This window comes from Dendropsophus ebraccatus, chromosome 5 (assembly GCF_027789765.1).
Source record: "Dendropsophus ebraccatus isolate aDenEbr1 chromosome 5, aDenEbr1.pat, whole genome shotgun sequence".
NCBI classification, from domain to species: domain Eukaryota; kingdom Metazoa; phylum Chordata; class Amphibia; order Anura; family Hylidae; genus Dendropsophus; species Dendropsophus ebraccatus.
Genome location: NC_091458.1, coordinates 111,628,157 through 111,648,736, shown reverse-complemented (window position 1 = coordinate 111,648,736; position 20,580 = coordinate 111,628,157). Strand labels below are relative to the sequence as shown.

Here is a 20,580-nt window from a genome sequence, read left to right as displayed (position 1 = left end):
TCTAAGGCACATGTCAAGTCATTGGGACATTGAATATTTTGTTGGGGTAGACTGAACCCACCACTGTTTCAAAAAATTAATTGTTTGAGATGAGGAAATCACCATTGTATGCTTCTGCTTAAATTACCTATTTCATGATATATTAGATGTAGCATGAACGCTTTATGTCCCTACCTTTTTGTTGGTAATGTAATGAACGTGACATTTTAGCTACGTTAATTATTTTAGCTACTTTAATAGAGATGGGAATACCTCTTGAGTGCAGGTTTGTACAGTAGAATAACACTTCGTAATATGTTGGTAAAAAGACAATATTTTAATGATTGATAAAGCCCATAGCTGAAGTAAAGTAATACCCTGCAGAGACACAAACGCAGCTTTGAAGTCACAACAGAATGTGATAGACAAAGGTATACATGCATTGCTATTATATGAAAACAATCAGTGGGCTTTTCTTTACCATTGTATTTTGTTGTTTGTGTTAAAGGAAAAAAATTATTAAAAAATTTTATAAATAGACAGTTTGATTAAAAAAAAACAGTGGGTTAGAAACATCTAAACTGCTGATATATCCCTATAGCACGTGTCATTTTCTTACCTTGATCCTCTGCAATGTGTTCAGGAACTTTGTAGTTTTCTAATTATGTAAAAGAAGCAATTTGGTGCACTGGGGACTGGACCATCACCCTCAGTGCACCAACCTGCCCGGCTGGCCTGTCCTCCTAATAAATATCGGGGTGGCGCTTTGCGGGTGAAGTCACTCAGGCGCTTATCACTGCAGGGCGCCAGATGAATATTCATTAGGATGGTGGGCCAGCTGGGGTGGATTGGTGCAAAGAGGGTGTTAGTCTTGCCCCCAGTTCTCCAAACTGCCTCAATTATAAACTAAATACAACGTTGCAGAAAAATGCATTGATGATCAAGGTTAGAAAATTACTTTCATCCTCAGTGCCCAGTGCGCTTTACAGACATATCAACAGGTTGGATGCATCCATTTAACCCTTTGAGGACCAGGCCCAAAATGACCCAGTGGACCGCGCAAATTTTGATCTTAGTGTTTCCGTTTTTCCCTCCTCCCCTTCTAAGAGCTCCAGCACTTTCAGTTTTTATCTACAGGGCCATGTAAGGGCTTATTTGTTACAGGAATAGTTGTACTGTGTAGTGGCGTCATTCATTTTACCATAACATGTATGATGGAATTCCAAATATATTATTTATGAAGATATAAATTGGTGAAATTGCAAAAAAGAATGCAATATGGTAACGTTTGGGGGGTTCCTGTGTCTACGTAATACACTATATGGTAAAAGCGACATGATACTATTATTCTATAGGTCAGTCCGAACACAACCATATGCAGGTTTACACAGATTCTCTAATGTTATAAATTTTTTTAAATGAAATCCTTTTTTTTGGCAATTAATTATAAATAAAATGGGCCTATTGTGACACTTATAACTGTTTTATTTTTTCACCTACGGGGCTGTATGGGGTGTCGATTTTTCCGCCATGATCTCTAGTTTTTATTAATACTATATTTGTGAAGATGGGACGTTTTGATCACTTTTTATTATTTTTTTTTTATATATAATGTAACATAAAATGGGTAATCCGCGCAATTTTTTCCCTCTTTTCGTGTACGCCGTTTACCGATCGCAATGACGCTTGTTATAGTTTAATAGATCGGACAATTACGCACGCTACGGTATATTATATGTTTATTTGTTTATTTATTTTTATATGTTTTATTTATATAATGGGAAAGGGGGGTCATTTCAACTTTTATTGGGGGAGGGGTTTTGGGGTAGTGTATTGGTGTTTTTAACTTTTTTTTTTTTACACATTTGAAGTCCCTTTGGGGGACTTTTACATACATTAGTTTGATTTCTATACTGATGAATGTTATGCCATAGGCATAGCATTGATCAGTGTTATCGGCGATCTGCTCATTGAGCCTGCCTGTGCAGGCTCAGTGTAGCAGATCGCCGATCGGACCGCACGGAGGCAGGTGAGAGACCTCCGGCAGTCCGTTTTACTGATCGGGACCCCCGCAATCACACTGCGGGGGTCCCGATCGGTAAGTGACAGGGGACTCCCCCTGTCACTTTCATTTAAACGCCGCGGTCATTTAAGGAGTTAATGATACGCGGCAGCGTGATCGCTGCAGCGTGTCATTACCGGTGAGGTCCCGGCTGCTGATTGCAGCCGGCCCCCACCTGCTATGAAGCGCGCTCCGCTCCGGAGCACGCTTCATAGCGGGACAAACACCCAGGGCATACAGTTACGCCCTAGGTCGTCTGGGGACAGACTTCCATGGCGTAACTATACTCCCTGGGTCGTCTAGGGGTTAACAGTGTGAAATTACACCTCTGAAATGATTTATGACATAAATGAAGTATTCTAACAGCAACAAGACCAAAGGAGCTGGATGACCAGACGAGACACTTAGCAAGTCAGAAGACCAATGCAATTTTATAGCTGAAAGAGTATATCCTAATCTGGCCAATATGTGTGTTAGGAAGTAAACAGAGCAGAATAACAGAAACAGAAAACCGAACTTAAATAAGAATTGTTCCTGCACAGGAAAACAGACACGGGGCTGAGAGTTTGAGGACGATCACCAGGCCATTAAAAAAATGTATAAACTGAACAGGCAAAAAATTAACAAGCTTGAGTGGAAAGGGGAAGAGGGTAAACCAGCGAGCTGCCATTAGTAAGGAGGTGGCATCAAGGAACTGGGTGGAGAGTTGTATGACATCCTGTATAATGTACAGACAATCTCGCAGGATTGCAGCTATCTGTTCTATATTCTAGACAATGTAAGATGGCAGTTCCAGCGCTAATATAGTCTTCCTCAGATAGCTACTCTTAAAAAGAAGGTTATTGACTACAGACTGCAATGTTAATTCTAATGTAACCATAAGTAGTATTTGACATTCTGTATCTGCTTTTATTCCACATGAAGTAAGCCAGATGACACAGTTCTGTCACTTAATGGAAATATTTGGACACTGTAAGATCTCTGCATTGGTATGATGTAAGAAAAGGAAGGAAGAAAGTAATCTGTGGTATAAATAGTGTGTATTCTTTCATTAATTGATTCATTATTAGATACTAAAATAAGATATCACAGCTTGAAAAAATGGCTGTCTTGCAGTTCTCCGATGAAAAATGGTATATTTACACTAGCAAGCAACATTCCAAGTGTAAATTCAATCAAGAATAAAATGCTATTATGTGCAAACATCTCCCTGGCTGGTGCTGGGGTAATGGAGCATAGAATATACATATCTACGAATAGCTAAGAGTAAGGGCAGATCTGTGCATTTCAGCAGTTCTTAGACAATTCTGCTCTGTCACCTATGAAACTATTCTATTTTTATACAAAATCATATTTCAATATTTCATTTCTTTTCAATACACACATACAAAACATCAGAGCATATCAAGCTCAAGATATTTCTTTCTGTTGAGATTTGCTTTGCTTGTGAGTTCATTTACCATGCACAGCTTAGGACTGAGCTGAATTTTTAAAATTATGTGGTAGTCAATATTTGCAGTATGAGACCCAGGAAACCTTAAGGGTATATTCACACGGGCGGGCTCGCAGCGAGATTCTCGCTGCGAGCCCGGCAGGTCCTGTCAGTTCCCATAAACTACATACTTGCTGCGGTCTAAACGACCGCAGCGAGTATGTAATTATACCGCGCTTAACCCCTTCTACTCCCGCCGGCTCCCCCGCTGTAAGCAGCATACATTACCTGTCCTTACTGCACGGGTCCGGCGTCCTGCTCTCCCGCCCGGCCAATCAGTGGCTGCTGCTGGGCAACATACTAATTGGCTGGACGGGAGAGCAGGACGCCGGACCCGTGCAGCAAGGACAGGTAATGTATGCTTACAGCGGGGGAGCCGGCGGGAGCAGAAGGGGTTAAGGGCGGTATAATTACATACTCGCTGCGGTCGTTTAGTGTATATAGGTGATTTGTATAACTTTTGGGGGGCAATACAATACTTTAATAAAAGTTTTCACTGGACTTCTCCTTTAATAAGCTAGCAATGTGCATAGGTCTAGGGGGTTTGCTTTGTTGACATAGGTGAGCTCCAATTCACTTTTATACATTGCATAAAGGTTTTGTGCATGCCCTCCGAATACTAATCTATGCATCCATGGCTTCAAAGGAGCCATCACTTGTTTACAGCAAAGAAAAGTTCTCTCAATGTCTTGGAATTAAATATGCTTTCATATTTTATTTTCCTCCTGGATTGGACTGACTTTAGCTTTCTTAACAAAAACTGTACTTTAACCTTCCAATTTACAAAAAGCCCTTATAACATGAGACGGGAACCGTTGACACAGTCCTATTTAATGTCTTAGAGGAATGTTTCTGTCAAAAAATGTTAGTTTATAAGTGATAATATCATCTCGCTATGTTAATTACAAAGAGTAAAGTTGCAAGACTCTTGTAAATCAGGGTGGCAGTTTTGCTCTGGGCAAACGTGACTAGAACAGGGTCGTGTGATCTGTTCAGTCTGGATGGTCTATAGACTGCTACGTGTGGCTGAATGAAGGCTCTTGTTAATTAAATAGGAACACCTGCAGCTAATTACATTAATATACAAAGAGTTGCAGCTTAGACTGGTCCTGTGTGTTAGAGAAAAGCTCAGTGGAATACAAATGATATCGCCTGAGAGCACAGTTGATAGACTGGATGGCTCAGTGGCTGAGTTCCAAGTTAGGAATTTGTTATCTGTATGACCTAGGATGCAAAACAGTGACTTACTTAATGTGGTGCAAGGTAATGTAATACATACTTATACAGTGTTAGATTATGATTCCATCTTTATTGCCTCAATATTTTTTATATATACTTTGCAATGTATGTTTACTATGGTTTATGTAGATTAGATGTTCCCTTTATTTTAAGGTACATTCTAAATGGTTTGCGTTGCTTTTTTTCCCCCCTAAATGTGGGCACAATATGTGGAATTAGAAGAATGAAAGAAGTTTTAGACAGAAAATGTTCCTCGCCTCAACCAGCTATGACACTACAGAACTTCACAGGCACGGGTTCCTCATTTTAGGTCCGGTTACTAGATGATGGTACCTGATCCAGAGGTTCTAAAGATCATCTTATTGTGCGTTTACACAGAGAGTTTCAGACAGATCAGTGAAGCCAAAGCCAGAAACAGACTATAAACAAAGAACAAGTCATAAAGAAAAGAGTGAGATTTCTCCTCTTTTCAAATTAATTCCTGGCTTTGGCTTAAAAAATCTGTCAGATAAATCTGTGTAAAATGACCCTTACTCATCGTCATTTTGTACTCTTGAGTTGATCTGTAGCTGTGCTCCACCTATGGCCTCTAAATGATTTTGAGATCCTCATATGGGGCACCAGAAACTGTCACTCCAGAGTGTTAGGTAGGCTCTCAAACACTTGAAGCCTGACTCAGTTGCCGATATGACTCAAAATAGAGTTAACATAAATTACCCCTTGTGCTGGGGCCAGCTGGGAAGATGTACAGTACACACTGACAATACAGATTGGTGTGTTATGTAAAAGGGGCCGGGTCACATACAGGCAGCGGAATGAAAATTCTGCTGCGTGTATGTGACCCATTCAGCTTCACACTACCAGGATCCGCAGTGGATTTGGCTGCAAACTCGCGGATCCAGATCCGGTACGTGTGGAGCTACCCTTAAAGAGTAAAACACTAACCAATAGGGTAACCATGTACATGACATTGAGCAGAGAAGCATCCTATTGAAGGACTACTCAATTTTCCCTGCAATTTACTACCATTCTGGTCCAACAGCAAGAATTAAATCAAAAAGGTAGTGTAGCAACAGGAAAAGCAGTGGGTACATTCAAAGAGGGGTCAGAGGTTCTTGAGTAAGCACTTCAACCCAGTATGTTACACAGGATCAGAGAGTCTTTAATCTTTAGCGCTTACTTACTGTGTCCATAGACTAGACTTTCTGAAAAAGATCTTAGTGTTCTCGCAATACTTAAAAAAAATAGTTTTAAATAAATTGTCAAAGGGCTATACTGCATACTTTCTCTTGTACAGGAGTTTGACTATGACTATGCTTCGTTACAGATTGCTAAAGTAGTTTTTCTAAGACAGTTTACTCATACTCTATAGAACCTGAATTTCCTGGGCAGTGCAATACCTCCCTTCTTTAACTCACAATACCATCTCAGGACAAATAATACCATTACTGTGGTCCCTCTTCAGTACGCTGTCTAACAGAGCACAATTAAAGGAGAAGTCCGAAAGTTTTCAGTTATTGTGGGGTAGGCCACCTGTGCATCTCCAATAATTCACAATTCACGTCCACAATTCAAAGGCTTAATGTTGGACATACCCAGATCTGGCCCTGGGTACTATCTTGGGGGTCACTACAATGTATTGAGAGGGGCTGCATGGCAATCATAATACCTATTCTAATGGGGCACACTCCACTGCATTGTCTGATGAGTGAAAATTTGGGGGCACCCTCAATGGTATATGGCTCCAAATTAGACACGGAGGACCAAGGAGAAGGTGCAACATTGCTCGTTTTAGTTAGTGGTAAATATTCCATGCAGTATAGAGGTACACAGTCTTTAACTTTTGAGTTTTTTCAGGTGACAACTAAGGGGTTAACTAGGGATGTAGAAAGTCCTCCACTAAGCTGCACTAGCTTGTTTATTACACACTGAGGGTAACTGAAGGCTCCCCAGATTCACTAGGTGGGTGGGTTCCACCCTAAATGCAAGAAGCTGTTTTAATTTTCTTAATCTATGCAGAATTTTGATAAATTATAAGAATACTTTGTTAAATTTGTGAAATACCTCCCATATATGTATGTGAGTTCTAGCTTGGGATAGAAAAACATACTTAAAAAATTGCACTAAAGTGCCTTTGGTGAACTTGGATTATTATTATTTTTTATTTATTTTTGAACTTTATAGTGTTTCTCATTATAAATGATATGCATCTGCGATAAAATTACAGGAATTCCATGATGTTTTTATTTACTTAGACATTGCTCAGTTGTCTTTTGTTTGAGACTGTTTTCTTTAGCTATATTAGGAGAAATATCAGCACATTAAATCAGTTCCATCCATAGAACATTTTGTTTTAGTTCATCATTTGTGTAACTTGAAGAACATCTTTTGTTTCATGGCTGAAAGGACAGAACAATAAACGTAAAGCTCATTTGTGCAAGGATTGAATAAAAGTCCCATTGTACTAAAGAACTTTAATCGTATTTATAGAAATTGCATCTGAAATGTAAAAAACAACAACATGTCAATATGATTGACAAACATGCACATTTGTATTAGCAAACATTACAATATGGAAACTCAGTGGCCTGTTCATGCATGCTCTATATTAGGGGTGGCAAAAAAAAATTAAAAAAAATAACAGTGAGTACCCGTGTTTACTCAAAACTTTTTTGCCCTAATAAAATATTTGTAGATCTCTTAATGTTTTAATCGTACTGCATATACTCATTTTGTTTCATTTGTCTTTGTGCACAGGTAACTCTGCAAGATTTAGAACAAAAGCGCCCCCATTTGGAAGAACTAATAACTGCTGCTCAAAACCTGAAGAACAAGACAAGCAATCCAGAGGCTCGAGCGGTGGTTACAGATCGCAGTAAGTGTACGATTTAGCAGTATGTTTAGCAATATAACTGTTGAAGTACTTAAAGGGTTAGTGTCCCAGATAGAAATACCCCTTTAACCTCTTAAGGACCGATGAAGGGTATACCCATCATGAAGGGGTATAAATAGGGCTCACAACATGATCCCTCTCTATACTCAGTGGCTTCTGTTTGCTATCAGTAGCCAGGGGCTGGCACTAATAGCTGTCACAGAGTAAACTCTATGTGCTGGCTATTTAACCATTTAGATGCTGCTGTGAAAACTTAGAGGCATTTAAATGGTCTTCACATACCTGCATTCGTAGTCTGGTGGCCATATTAGCTCCCTGCAGCGAGATTGCAGGGAGCCTATCCGATGTTAGTGCAACCCAAGGCCTCTGTGGGGCTTCCATGGTGCTTGATATCAGCAATTGCTTCAGCCTGTCTCCAGCATGCTGAAGCAATAAAGAGCTGATTTGATGGATCAGTACAGTGCACTGATTGTAGAAGTCAACTAAGGCAATTACAAATAAGTGTTAAAAAAAAAAGAAAAGAAAAAAAAGCTTTTTAAAAGTATAAAAAATCTTATCCCATATTAAAAGTTTAATAGTTACTATTTTTTTTAAAATAAAAAAAAAAATAAACATATTTAGTATTGCCGCATGTGGATATGCCCAAATTATTATATTATCATATTCCTGATCTCGCACTGTAAATTGCATAAGTGCAAAAACCCACCAAAGTGCAAAATTGCTGATTTTTGAAATGGCACATCTAGAAAAAATGTAATAAAAATGATCAAAAAGTCAAATGTACACAAGTGAGGTACTGAAAAAGAAAAAATTATGGCACAAAACAAATGAGCCCTTAAATAGCCTCATGGATTAAAATAAGTGTTCTACATTGGGTAATGTTGTAATTATACTGACTTGGGAAACATAGATAACATGTCAGTTTTACCACATGGTGAACTTTTTTTTTTTTTTTCATTTTCACAGCAAGTTTTATGGAAAAAATTAGTAAAAAGTACAATTGGTGTAGCAAAAAATAAGACCTCATGGGGTCTGTAGGTGAGAAAATGAAAGCAGTATGGCCTTTTAGGAGAAAAAAACAGAAATGCAAGGGGTTAAAGATAAAGTTACAGGAAGTCAATAGATACTATGGGAGCTGGAGCTTTGGATGTTTTGGAACTGAAGCTGCTGGGAAACAGCTAGTTAAAATTAGAGACTATTTAGCAAAATATTGTAAATTCACTGTATTGTAATTCTGCTTCATGTTACCGGACTATACTGTGTACTGTAAACACCATAAGCAGCTTTATCTGCTATTTACCAGCTAATTCTATAACAGTAGCATCATTTTTGTTACCTTAGATTGCAGCTATATTACTAGATAGAATCCTACATTCCTCCCACATTATCATTTGGATATTAGTTTGTTAATCTTGTTGAAGGAGGTTCTCCCTATGAGATTATTATCAGTTTCTATCTTCCATGGCTCATATACTGGAATGACTATAGAAATGTTTTTTTTTTTTTTTATTAACCTTCAGTTTTTAGTGTTGTGCCTGAACGCACCTAGTCATAATTAAACATGCAGACGCTTAGAATCAGGAAGTCTGATGTTTTAGGAATGTCATTATTCAAATAATGAACCCATTTCTGCATCATTAAACTGAAAAAAAGTAAGGATGACTCAAATACACAGCACCGATAAATAAAATATAGCTAGCTGGAAGAAAAACTTGGTTACTTTACAGTAGTATACTGTATATTGTACCTTAGAAACAATTGTCTAGTATAAGTAGAAATTTAGAAACCCAGGTATAATAATTACTGGCTTAATAGAAAGTAGAGCTCACTTCCACCCTCTGCTTGTCTTGCCCTTTGAGAACCAGCGGGTGTCATGTCATTGTATACGGGTGACACCACACCCATTAATGGGGATTAACAGCTGCACAGTATTGCTGATGTTGCAGTGACATCCTGCAGCTATTGGATGGTCACAAGTGGCTCCGCCTCCTCCTTGGACAATATATTCCAATTCCCAAGACCCTTGGCTGTCACTTTCTACCTTGCTCTCGTCTGTAATGTCTGCCTTTCCTGTTGCCAACTAGAATTGTCTAACCTGCCTCTGAAACCGCCTGCCCTTATCCTTTGCCTGTTTCACTACGATATATGTTGCATCCCTGGTACTGCGCTGTGGTCATGTAATAGACAAAGCATTGATACACATAAGATAGAGAGCTGCTCACATTGAACGAGAGGTTCTACTTAGATACTTGGAAAACTTCTGATGCATATGCAGAAAGTATGCTTAGGGCACCATTCAGCCAAGATACTGCTGGTCTAGTATGAATTAGCGTTCATTTTTTCACTTTTGGAATAGAATAGTATACTACACTATTCCATAAACAGACTTAAAGTAAAAAGACATGGGCTACATATGGCCTATATGCCTATACATTGGCATACAGTGGAGCCTTGCACCAGAAGTATTTTCCTAATGTATACTTTTGACAGAAGGCTTAAATCATGAATGTATGAAAAATCATGTGAATGTGATAGATGGGGTTTTAGCCAAGAAGGTGTGTGAGCTTACTGAATTTCCAGCTAGGGTGTGCAACAGGAATAAGTCCATTACATGATGTACACTTTTTTCCATTATGTATTCAAATACAAAAAATATTGTTAAAAAAGGAGTTTTCTTTGTTAAAATCCCATTCAAATTTACTGCAAATAGAGATTAATCATGACGAGACCTGCAACTTCACATGACCAGAACAGATTTTTTTCTACTGGGAGTAGACAATAAAAGTTTATTTTAAATGCTAATAAGCAAAGATCTTTAAATGTTGAATTGATATAGAAAGTATTTCAGACAATTGAATAACCTTTTATAATATAAAGGATAACATTTATCTGCTGAGACAAGAACACCTCTTTAAGTGATCTATAAAGTACCAGATGGTGACATTTTATTTATTTGTGTACGGAATACATGTCAATGTGAAGAAAATCCTGTTATTATTGGTGTGATTCCGTTTTAAAAGAGCATAGTTAGTTATGAAAAGATTTCATATACTGCAGTAGATAAATTCACAATCCAATAGAAACCATAGCTGCCCGTAGTATGCACCAATGCATCAAATGATAATCTCTCCTATATCTTTAAAATACAGTATGGCAGGACATTGATTAAAGAGGCTCTGTCAGTAGGTTTATGCTGTCCTGTTCGTAAACCAGTGACAGAAAAGCTGTACAGAATAATGTATCACTTACACTGTTCTGTGCAGCTGATTTAGAGATCTCCTGAATAACATGGACAATAAGTAGTCCTCTCCATTATGTGTGTGAGCTCAGTAGTCATGGGCATTTATGAGCACCAGCAAACTCTGCCGACCCACTGCTGATTGGCTGCTATTTATCCATGCTGTGTATAGGCAGTCAAATGTCCACCAGCGGCTGAAGGGAGGGGGGGAGGGGTGTGGCAAGAATCCTATTTTTCTACATATTAGGAGAATGGCTGAACAAATGGATGTAAGTGATACACCATTCTGTTCACTAGTTTATGCTGCCCTCATTTAAGGCAGGATAAAACTAGTGACAGATTCCCTTTAAGTATTATATCAGTGGCCTAGCTTCCGCAGCACTCACTGGGGTGGGGGGGGGGTTGAAAAGCTGAGAATTTACAGCAGGCCCATGAGTGTCTAGCTAAGCACCTATTACATTTGGAATATAATGTAATTTGTACCATCAGGTAAATTTCTTTTTTTTTTTCATTACAATACCCTGTTGCCACCAGCGCAGGGTCCCGGTAGTGCGGCCAAAACGCTGCCTGGTTAGGTGCTTACAGCTGTTCTTTTCCTGTGTACCAGCAAGGCTCTATGCACTGGGGGTAGGCCCAGCGCCCCCCATTGTGACAATATCCCATCTGTGAGGCACCTTTATTAAAATTAATAGAGGTGCATCAGGGAGGGAATATCGACAAAAAATTGCAACAGTAACCTACATGTGCAAGTTCTTACTGTACATACTCCCCATGGCATACACACAATAAAAACCTGCTCTATAGATATTAAAACATGAAGATCTTAGCAAACCATTTGATCAGAGTTTACCATGTCACCACATTAAGGTGTCCTCAGAGACATGGTCCCTACTCTAGCATTTTCACACTAGCAATGGCTTTTCCTGGGCTAACATTAAAGGGGAAGTTATAAAAATTACTAATAGACACTTATTATGGGAAACGCACCTATAGTACATTTTCTCTGCACTTACTACAGCATGGCGTGTCCAGGTCTCTGTAAAGTTGGTGATGCTGCTGGCCCCTGCTTCAGTGGTGGGACAGAGTGGAGCAGCAGGTGTTGGCAGTTGATGTTACGTGACATTACTAACCATGCTGTAGTAAGTGCAGGGAAAATGCACTATAGGTGCGTTTCCCATAATAAGTGTCTATTAGTAATTTTCACTTTTATTGGGCAATAACATATCTTAAAATTATTTTGCCCCAAGTTCCCCTTTAAGCCCACAACTGGACAGATAGGATCCGTAATTTAAAAACAAACAAACAAACATGCACCTTTTCCTATTTTTTAGATATAAAAAAACATAATAAATTAAAAAACATATTTGCCATATTTGAATAGCACAAACTATTAAATTATTGTTTTCCAGATCTTGCACGGTAAACAGTGTAAGCACAAAAAGCCCCATACAAGTGCAAAATTGTTCATTTTTGGTTGAAAATATTCAATAAAAAGTGATCACAAATTAACATAAATGCAAGTGTGATACTGAAAAACTACAGATCATGGTGCAAAAAAAAAAGTGCCCTCAAATAGGCACTAGAGATGATCGAATATCGGAAAATCTTAGGTTCTATAGAACTCGAACCTTGTCAAACCTTCCGGATCTGATTCCCGATGCCTTCTCACTTCCCAGGAGGAGGAGACAGCCCGGGTACCGCCTGGTATTCTGGGATTCAGCCTAGGTAATGGGCTCTATCCTGGAATTCCAGGCGGTACCCAGGCTGTCTCCTCCTTCCCCACGGACCGGGAAGGCATCAGGAATCAAATGCAAGAAGGTTCGACAAGGTTCGAGTTCTATAGAACCTAAGATTGTCCGATGTTTGATCTTCTCGAAAAGGCACAAAGATTAAAAGTGCAAAAATTTAAATTGGCTGCATCGTGAAGGAGTTAAGGGGATATAACTGAAGCAGTACTTTTCTCTCAAAGTGTATCTATTTGTTTATAAGAACTTTTGACATATCATAGAGTCATGTCAAAAGTTTTTATCGGTCTGGGTCTAAGTGTTCAGCCCCATACCGATCAGGAGAACAAGCGGGAAAGAACGCTCTACAGTGTAGTCCATTCCTGCTCCTGTGTTAGAAAAAAAGAGTTTGGCTCATAGTGTAAGTCTTTGGAGCTCGCCTCTTTTTTTTTTTTTTTTTCTTACACAGAGCAGGAAGAGGACGCGCTACAGCGAGGTCCTCTCCTTACTTGTTCTCCTTATCGGTATGGGGCTGAACACTCAGACCTGGACTGATATAAAACTTTTGACATGTCTCTCTCTTTGAGATGTCAAAAGTTTTTTTTACAAACGACAAGTACACTCTAATTTATGAGCCTATTGGTGCATATGAACATTTCGGCTGGATAGTCATACAGGGTACCCATAGGCGATAGGTACCCATAGGCGATATCTCTGGATTTTCCAATATTTGCCACCAGTTTAAGATCCTTCCTTATTGTGGGAGTTTGCTATTTCTTTGATTTAAAAGCATATGTCAAATTTTAGATTATAATTGAATTTGTCCCATACTGTTTCTTGCAGTACTTTGAAGGTTTAAGAATGTTCATACTTTTATCTGTAGTGTTCCTTTATAAAAGCAATATTGCTCCATCAACGCCCTATAAAAGCTGTTATCCATCCTAAAGTCTATGTCTGCAAAATGTAAAGTGCTATTGTAAGCAGTAAAAAGCATCACCACAATATCTTGGCATTGAGAAAATGACAGCAAAACAGAACAAATGGCAGCTTTATGGTCATCAGAGTCTTGTGCTATTAAATGTTGTGCTATACCTGTCATTTTTGCAGCTACATCATTAAACTGCCAGTTGTTTTAGCAGTCAAATGATAAGATAAAGTTTCTGAGTTATATTACCTATCAAACTCAAAGACAAGGGAATGTTTGTACATTGTTTTGTTTTTTTACACTATAAAGAGTGATATGCTTCCTTTCACTGCTATTTATTTGGTTTATTAGTGTTTTTAAAAAATATATATATTTGCCAGTATATATAGTTTTAGATATTTTTTGATAATAGAATCTTTGCTGGGTGGACTGATCATTTCGGCATTAGAGAAGTGTCAGTACTTACGATTAGTGGGGAACCACAGTTACAGTGTTCCATGAAAGTGTAATCACACATGATGTATTTAAGTTGAATAGAAAATATAAAGGAAGAATCTTTGATTTCTTGAAACTTCTGGGTTACAATTGCTACCAGTGGAGTCATAGTGTAATCCCATTTGCTTACCTCACCTGCCATGCTGTGCGATCTACACAGTGCGACACGATGCAGACTGAGCTGTACTGGTAACATTTTGTATTACATACAGCTTTTTGTGAATTTGTTTTATTATACTAGGAGGACAATTGACTATAACCCTTTATAGCTTGGCAATATTATTATTTTTTTATTGTTTAGAGCCAATCATAGTTGGAAACTGAAATTATTTAAAAAATAATAATAATCATAATAAAATAAAAAAATTATATATATATATATATATATATTATATATATATAATATAAAAATTTCCCCATTAAATTCCTTCTGGGGAAAGTGATTGTATTCAGTGTCACTGTCCTTTAAAAAATCTTTTGCGCGGTTCTCTCCTGACTCACGTGATGAGTTGGGCTCACAATGTATGTCTTTGGAGTCTTTTTCTCCGGCACAGACTTTTGACATGTCTCTATGAAAGAACATTCATACTTTCCCTTGCTTTCTGTGTTGTTATATGTTTCAGATAAATTACATCGTCCAAATTGACTTGACTATATATAGGTATTATTATCCTTTTTATCACATTGCTTTGATAAAGTTTTATTACTTTGTATTATATCTTTATTAAAATTATGTATCATGTTTTTTTATACAACAGTGAGTGGCAGCAGTATGATCTCTCTGCTGTGTGTCGGGACCTGTAAGTCCTGCAGTTCCAGCTGCCTTGCTCTGAACCAGCGCTGCCGTACAGCACTATTGATACAAAGCAGCTCCCAGTCACAGTAATCGGTGACCAATATCACTGTGCGCCAGCGCTGGATCAGAGCGCGAGACTAGGAACTGCTGGGCTTACACAGCAGTTCTCTACATGAAAAATTATACATTTATTTTAATGACTGTTAAAATATGTACTAAGCAATGTATTCATTTTTTAAGTTGCTCCTCAGCGTACTCCTTTAATGGGTGACAAAAGTCCCACTTGGTTACTGCAGATGACTTATGTATTCTTATTTAGTGGTATGGTAGTAATGTGTTGCCAGTAGGTTGACATAGTACTGCTTAGCTATACTCTGTTACTTTCTTGGTCTATACAGTTGAACTAAGGGCATTGCCAAGCAACATAACTCAACACTTTCATGTATTTTAAGCAGAGCCTTTGATAAGAGGATTGTATGAAAATATAAGCAATTGCCTATAGCCTGAGACATGCTTACATTTGCATAGCAGAACTATATTACAGTTATATTTCCTAAAGCAGAGCTTGCCTGAGGATACACTCTGGATAATATAAATGTGTTTTTTAGACCCTAAAGAAAAACTAAACTTTACTGCAATGACAGAAAACATAGTATCAAATTATTCAGTTATCTGAAGTACCAGTAATGCTTTTCCATAACCTACAATTAGTTCAGTATGCAAAGAAAATAAAAAATAAAAATTCAGTTCTCTAGACATATGTTTCCTCTAGTAAATAGTTTACAGTGTACTATAAACCTCAGTTACAAATTCTGTGTTTCCATAGGGAAATGCAAAACCTGCAGTTTTTAGTGAGTTGTCGTCTGTTGGAAACTTATACAATAGGCACTAAAATGAGAAAAAGATATTTCTTTTTGTTTCAAGATTAAAAACAATCCGAGGCAGCTAGTGATTGGAATTCTTTACAGGGAAATGGTATATGGTGTCAAAGTTTATTGAAATTACAGTACCTTATGCACACACAGACAGACAGACACATACAAATTTAAATATAGATTACATTTACCAACAGCACCTGTAAAGCACACCCAGAACAGTAACTAAAGGACCTGTTAATTCACATGACTGTGACATCACAGAAGGCCCTTCAGTTCCCAGATAAGGTCCCTGGGGCTTTTATATGCAGGAATCTGGAGATGAAGCACATCACCTCCAGATTCCTCCCCTGCAGGGCACTGATCTCACTGTTTGGTCCTGGCACTGATCTCACTGTTTGGACTGTGCAGCTACCAGTAGCGGCTAAGCTCATCCAGCAGTCGGGAACAATGCTGAAACAGCACTGTGCCCCTGACTTCTTCAGGATAGAAGTCGGGGGGGGGGGGGGGGGGTGTTGACACTGTCGGCCCGCTCTGTCCCCTGAATTTAATGTAAAACGCAGGCACATTTTGGCAAGATATTTTCTTTTTAAAAACATTTTTTTTTTAAACGAAAAATATAGTATATTGTTGAAGAAAAATGGGCACTTAATGTACTAACAAACTTGGCGATGTATTTTTTTTACTCTATTGTAACCCACTTTTCACGGGCAGCATTTGACTAAAACATTCGAAATTTTGTTTTGTTATGGGGTTAGTAAATGTATATGTTAGTATACAGTATGTTGTTTGTGAAGTACAAGATAAATGTTAAAAAAAAGTAGCACAATTCTCTATTATGGCTCAACTCAGTAATGCCATTTAAAAGGCTTATGCAGATTTAGAAAAACCATGGACACTTTCTTCCAGAAACAACACCACTCTTGTCTCCAGTTTGGGCCGGGTGGTGCCATGGTGCTTTTTTTTTAACCGCAGCCCAGTTCCAGCGCACGGTGCCAATCTATTCCCAGGCCCCAGCCCAACCTGAAGCACTGGATGCTGGCCAGCCTGCCTGCACTGTGACAAAACTCCTCCTTCTCTGTGACAAGGCTTCATTGATTATAATGGAGCCATAACACAGAGGTGAGGGGGTTTCGTCACACTGGGGGTCGGCAGGAATAGATTGGCACCATGCGCAGGACCCGGGCCGAGATTAAAAAAAGGACCGCGGCACCAGGATTCCTGCGCCAGCGCCGATCTATTCATATAAAAAGCTTAAAGCAACTCTGTAACCCCAATCTGCCCCCCCCCCCCCCCCCCCCACACAAATCGCTTGTACCTTTGGATAGCTGCTTTTAATCCAAGACACTATCCTAGTGTCCGTTTGGCAGGTGATGCAGGTATTGTCCTAAAGAAAACAACTTTTACATTTTCATCCCTGTGGCAAATTGATGTGGCCTAGAGTGTGTGTGTCCAAGACTTGCACCACCTCTCCGTCCCTCCTCCCCACCCTCTTCACCATTAGGAATGCCAAGGGCAGAATTTTTCCTATTCTTCACCTGTGTCAACACTGCACATGTGTTGGATCGTTAAGGCGCCTGTGCAGTGTTCACACAAGTGATGAATGGGACAAATACTGCCCAGGGCATTCCTAATGATAAGGAGGGACGGAGTGGCGGTGCAAGGCTTGTGCACACACACTCTAGGCCACGCCAATTTGACATAGGGCTGCAAGTTTAAAAGGTTTTTTTTAGGACAATAACTGCATCTCCCACCAAACGGACCCCAGGACAGATCTTGGATTAAAAGCAGCTATCCGAAGGTACAAGCGGGTTACAGAGTCGCTTTAAAGCAATGTTCCTTATGGTACATTCGCTTTAAGCTTCATTCACATCAATGGAACAGAGCTGCAAAACCAAAGACCGAAGTCATGTAGTGTTTATCGTCCTGGATAAGATAAACCACAGCTACTTTTTTTTTTTTTTTTTTTTTTTTGGCAAAAACAGCACCACACCTCTCCCCAGGTTGTGTGTGGTATTGCAATAAAAGCGACTTTGTACCCACAATCTGACTCCCCAAAACCGCTTGTACCTTCAGATAGCTGGTTTTAATCCAAGATCTGTCCTGGGATTCGTTCGGCAGGTGATGCAGTTGTCCTAAAAAACAACTTTTAAACTGGCAGCCCCATGCCCAACGGCCGGGGCTTGGATTGTGTATGCATTAGGCTGGCACAACCTCTCTGTCCCTCCTCCCCGCCCTCCTCATCATTAGGAATGCTCCAGGAAGATTGTCTCCTATTCATCAGCTGCGTGAATACTGAACATGGGCTGGATCGTTAAGGCACCTGTGCAATGTTCAGACAGGAAAAAATGTTCCAGTGGCATTCCTAATGATGAAGAGGGTGGGAAGGAGGTACTGAGGGGTGGTGCTAAGTTAGGGCACAGATACTCTAAGAACCCGCTGTTGGGCGCAGGCTGCAAGTTTAAAAGTTGTCTTTAACCCCTTAAGGACAGAGCCTGAAATGGCCTTAAGGACCGGAGCAAATTTTATGAATTTGACCAGTGTCACTTTATTCATTAATAACTTCGGGATGCTTTTACCTATCCGGCTGATTCTGAGATTGTTTTCTCGTGACATATTGTACTTCACATTTCTTGTAAATTGGAGTCGATACTTATAACGAATCTTTATGAAAAAACCCAAAATAGCGTGAAAAATTGTGAAAAAATGCATTTTTCCAACTTTAAAACTTTTCTGCTTATACAGAAAATGGTTATACCACATAAATTATATATTAAATAGCATTAGCAACATGTCTACTTTATGTTGGCGGCATTTATTAAACTATATTTCATTTTTTTTAGACAATAGGAAGCTTAAAACATTAGCAGCAAATTTCCAAATTTTCAGTAAAATTTCAAAATCAGATATTTTTAGGGAACTGTTCAGGTTTAAAGTGTATTTGAGGGGACTGTGTGTTAGAAAGCCTCACGAAGCACCCCATTTCAGAAACTGCACCCCCTAAACTCTGCAAAAGCACATCCAGAAAGTTTTTTAACCCTTTAGGGGAGTCACAGAAATAAAAGCTAAGTGTGTAAGAAATTAGAAAATTTTAATTTTCTGTGCAGAGATTTTATTGTAATCCAATATTTTTCATAATTATAAACCTATTACCAGAGAAATGCACCCCAATATTGATTGCCCCATTTCTGCAGTTTATAGAAATACCCCATATGTGGCCCTATTGCGCTATTTGACGCAACCACAAGCCTCAGATATAAGGGAGCGCCTAGTGAATTTCAATGGCTCCGTTATTTTTGGTCATTTTTGACTGTACCACTTCAGGTTGGCAGAGGCTCTGGAGTGCCAAAACCTAAAAAACACCCCTAAAGGGACACCATTTAGAAAACTACACCCCTCAAGGAATGTAACAAGGGGTGCGGTGAGCATCTGGACCCCACAGGTGCTTCACAGATTTTCCAAACAATATGGCTTGAAAAAAGACTAAAGTATTTTTTACACTAAAATGTTGTTCTAGCCTTCAATTTTTCATTTTCACAAAGGGATAAAAGGAAAAAAAAAACACAAAACATGTAGCACAGTTTCTCCCGAGTACGGAAATACCTCACATGTGGACATAAAGTGCCAAGCGGGCGCAGGACGAGCCTCCAAAGGGAAGGAGCGCCAATTGGCTTTTGGAAGCTGGATTTCACTGGAATGGATTTCAAGGGCCATGTCGCATTTACAGAGCCCTCGTGCTGCCAAGACACTGGAAACCCCCCACAAGTGACCCCATTCTGGAAACTACACCCCTCAAGGAATCTAACAAGGGGTGCAGTGAGCATATGGACCCCACTGGTGACGGGCACAAATGTGGAAAAATGTGACGTGAAAGTGAAAATTTTCATTTTTTCACTTTCATGGCACAAATGTGCCCGTCATCCAGGGGTCCATATCCTCACTGCACCCCTTGTTAGATTCCTTGAGGGGTGTAGTTTCCAGAATGGGGTCACTTGTGGGGGGTTTACAGTGTTTTGGCAGCACAAGGGCTCTGTAAATGCGACATGGCGTTCATCATCCATTCTAGCCAAATCCAACCTCTAAAATCCAAATGGCGCTCCTTCCCTTCGGAGGCTTGCCCTGCACCCACATGGCGCTTTATGTCCACATGTGGGGTATTTACGGACTCGGGGGAAATTGCTCTACACATTTTGTGTGTTTTTTTCTCTTTTAACCCCTTGTGAAAATGATAAATTCAAGGCTAGACCAACATTATAGTGTAAAAAATTTAATATTTCATTTTCACGCCACATTGTTCCACATTTGTGCCCGTCACCAGTGGGGTCCATATGCTGACTACACCCCTTGTTACATTCCTTGAGGGGTGTAGTTTCCATAATAGGGTCACTTGTGGGGGGTTTAACTGTCTTGGCAACACAGGGGCCTTTTGAATGCAACATGGCCCCTCGAAATCCATTCCATCCAAATCCAGCCTTCAAAAACCAAATGGCGCTCCTTCCCTTTGGAGGCTTACCCTGCACCCGCATGGCGCTTTATGTCCACATGTGGGGTATTTCCGTACTCAGGGGAAATTGCTCTACACATTGTGTTTTTTTTTATCTTTTAACCCCTTGTGAAAATGAAAAAATCAAGACAAGATCAATGATTTAGAGTAAAAATTTTAAAAAAATTACACTAAATGTTGGTCTAGCCTTGATTTTTTTCCATTTCCACAAGGGGTTAAAAAAGAAAATGAACACAAAACGTGTAGGGTAGTGTCCCCTGAGTACGAAAATACCCCACATGTGGACATAATTTGCCATATGGGCACAGGGCAAGTCACCAAAAGGACAGAGCGCCATTTAGAGGCTGGAATGGGGGAT

At 39.3% G+C, this 20,580-nt stretch overlaps 1 protein-coding gene across 12 annotated transcripts in view; it reads left to right on the top strand.

The window, feature by feature from the left end:
• DMD (dystrophin) overlaps positions 1-20,580 on the top strand; it is a 1,858,252-nt gene that overhangs the window by 1,278,644 nt on the left and 559,028 nt on the right. For all 12 annotated transcript variants that reach the window (XM_069970999.1, XM_069971008.1, XM_069971005.1 and 9 more), the window contains one exon: positions 7,530-7,647. In XM_069970999.1, the coding sequence (XP_069827100.1) occupies positions 7,530-7,647 (118 nt within the window). The remainder of the gene's footprint in view (positions 1-7,529; positions 7,648-20,580) is intronic.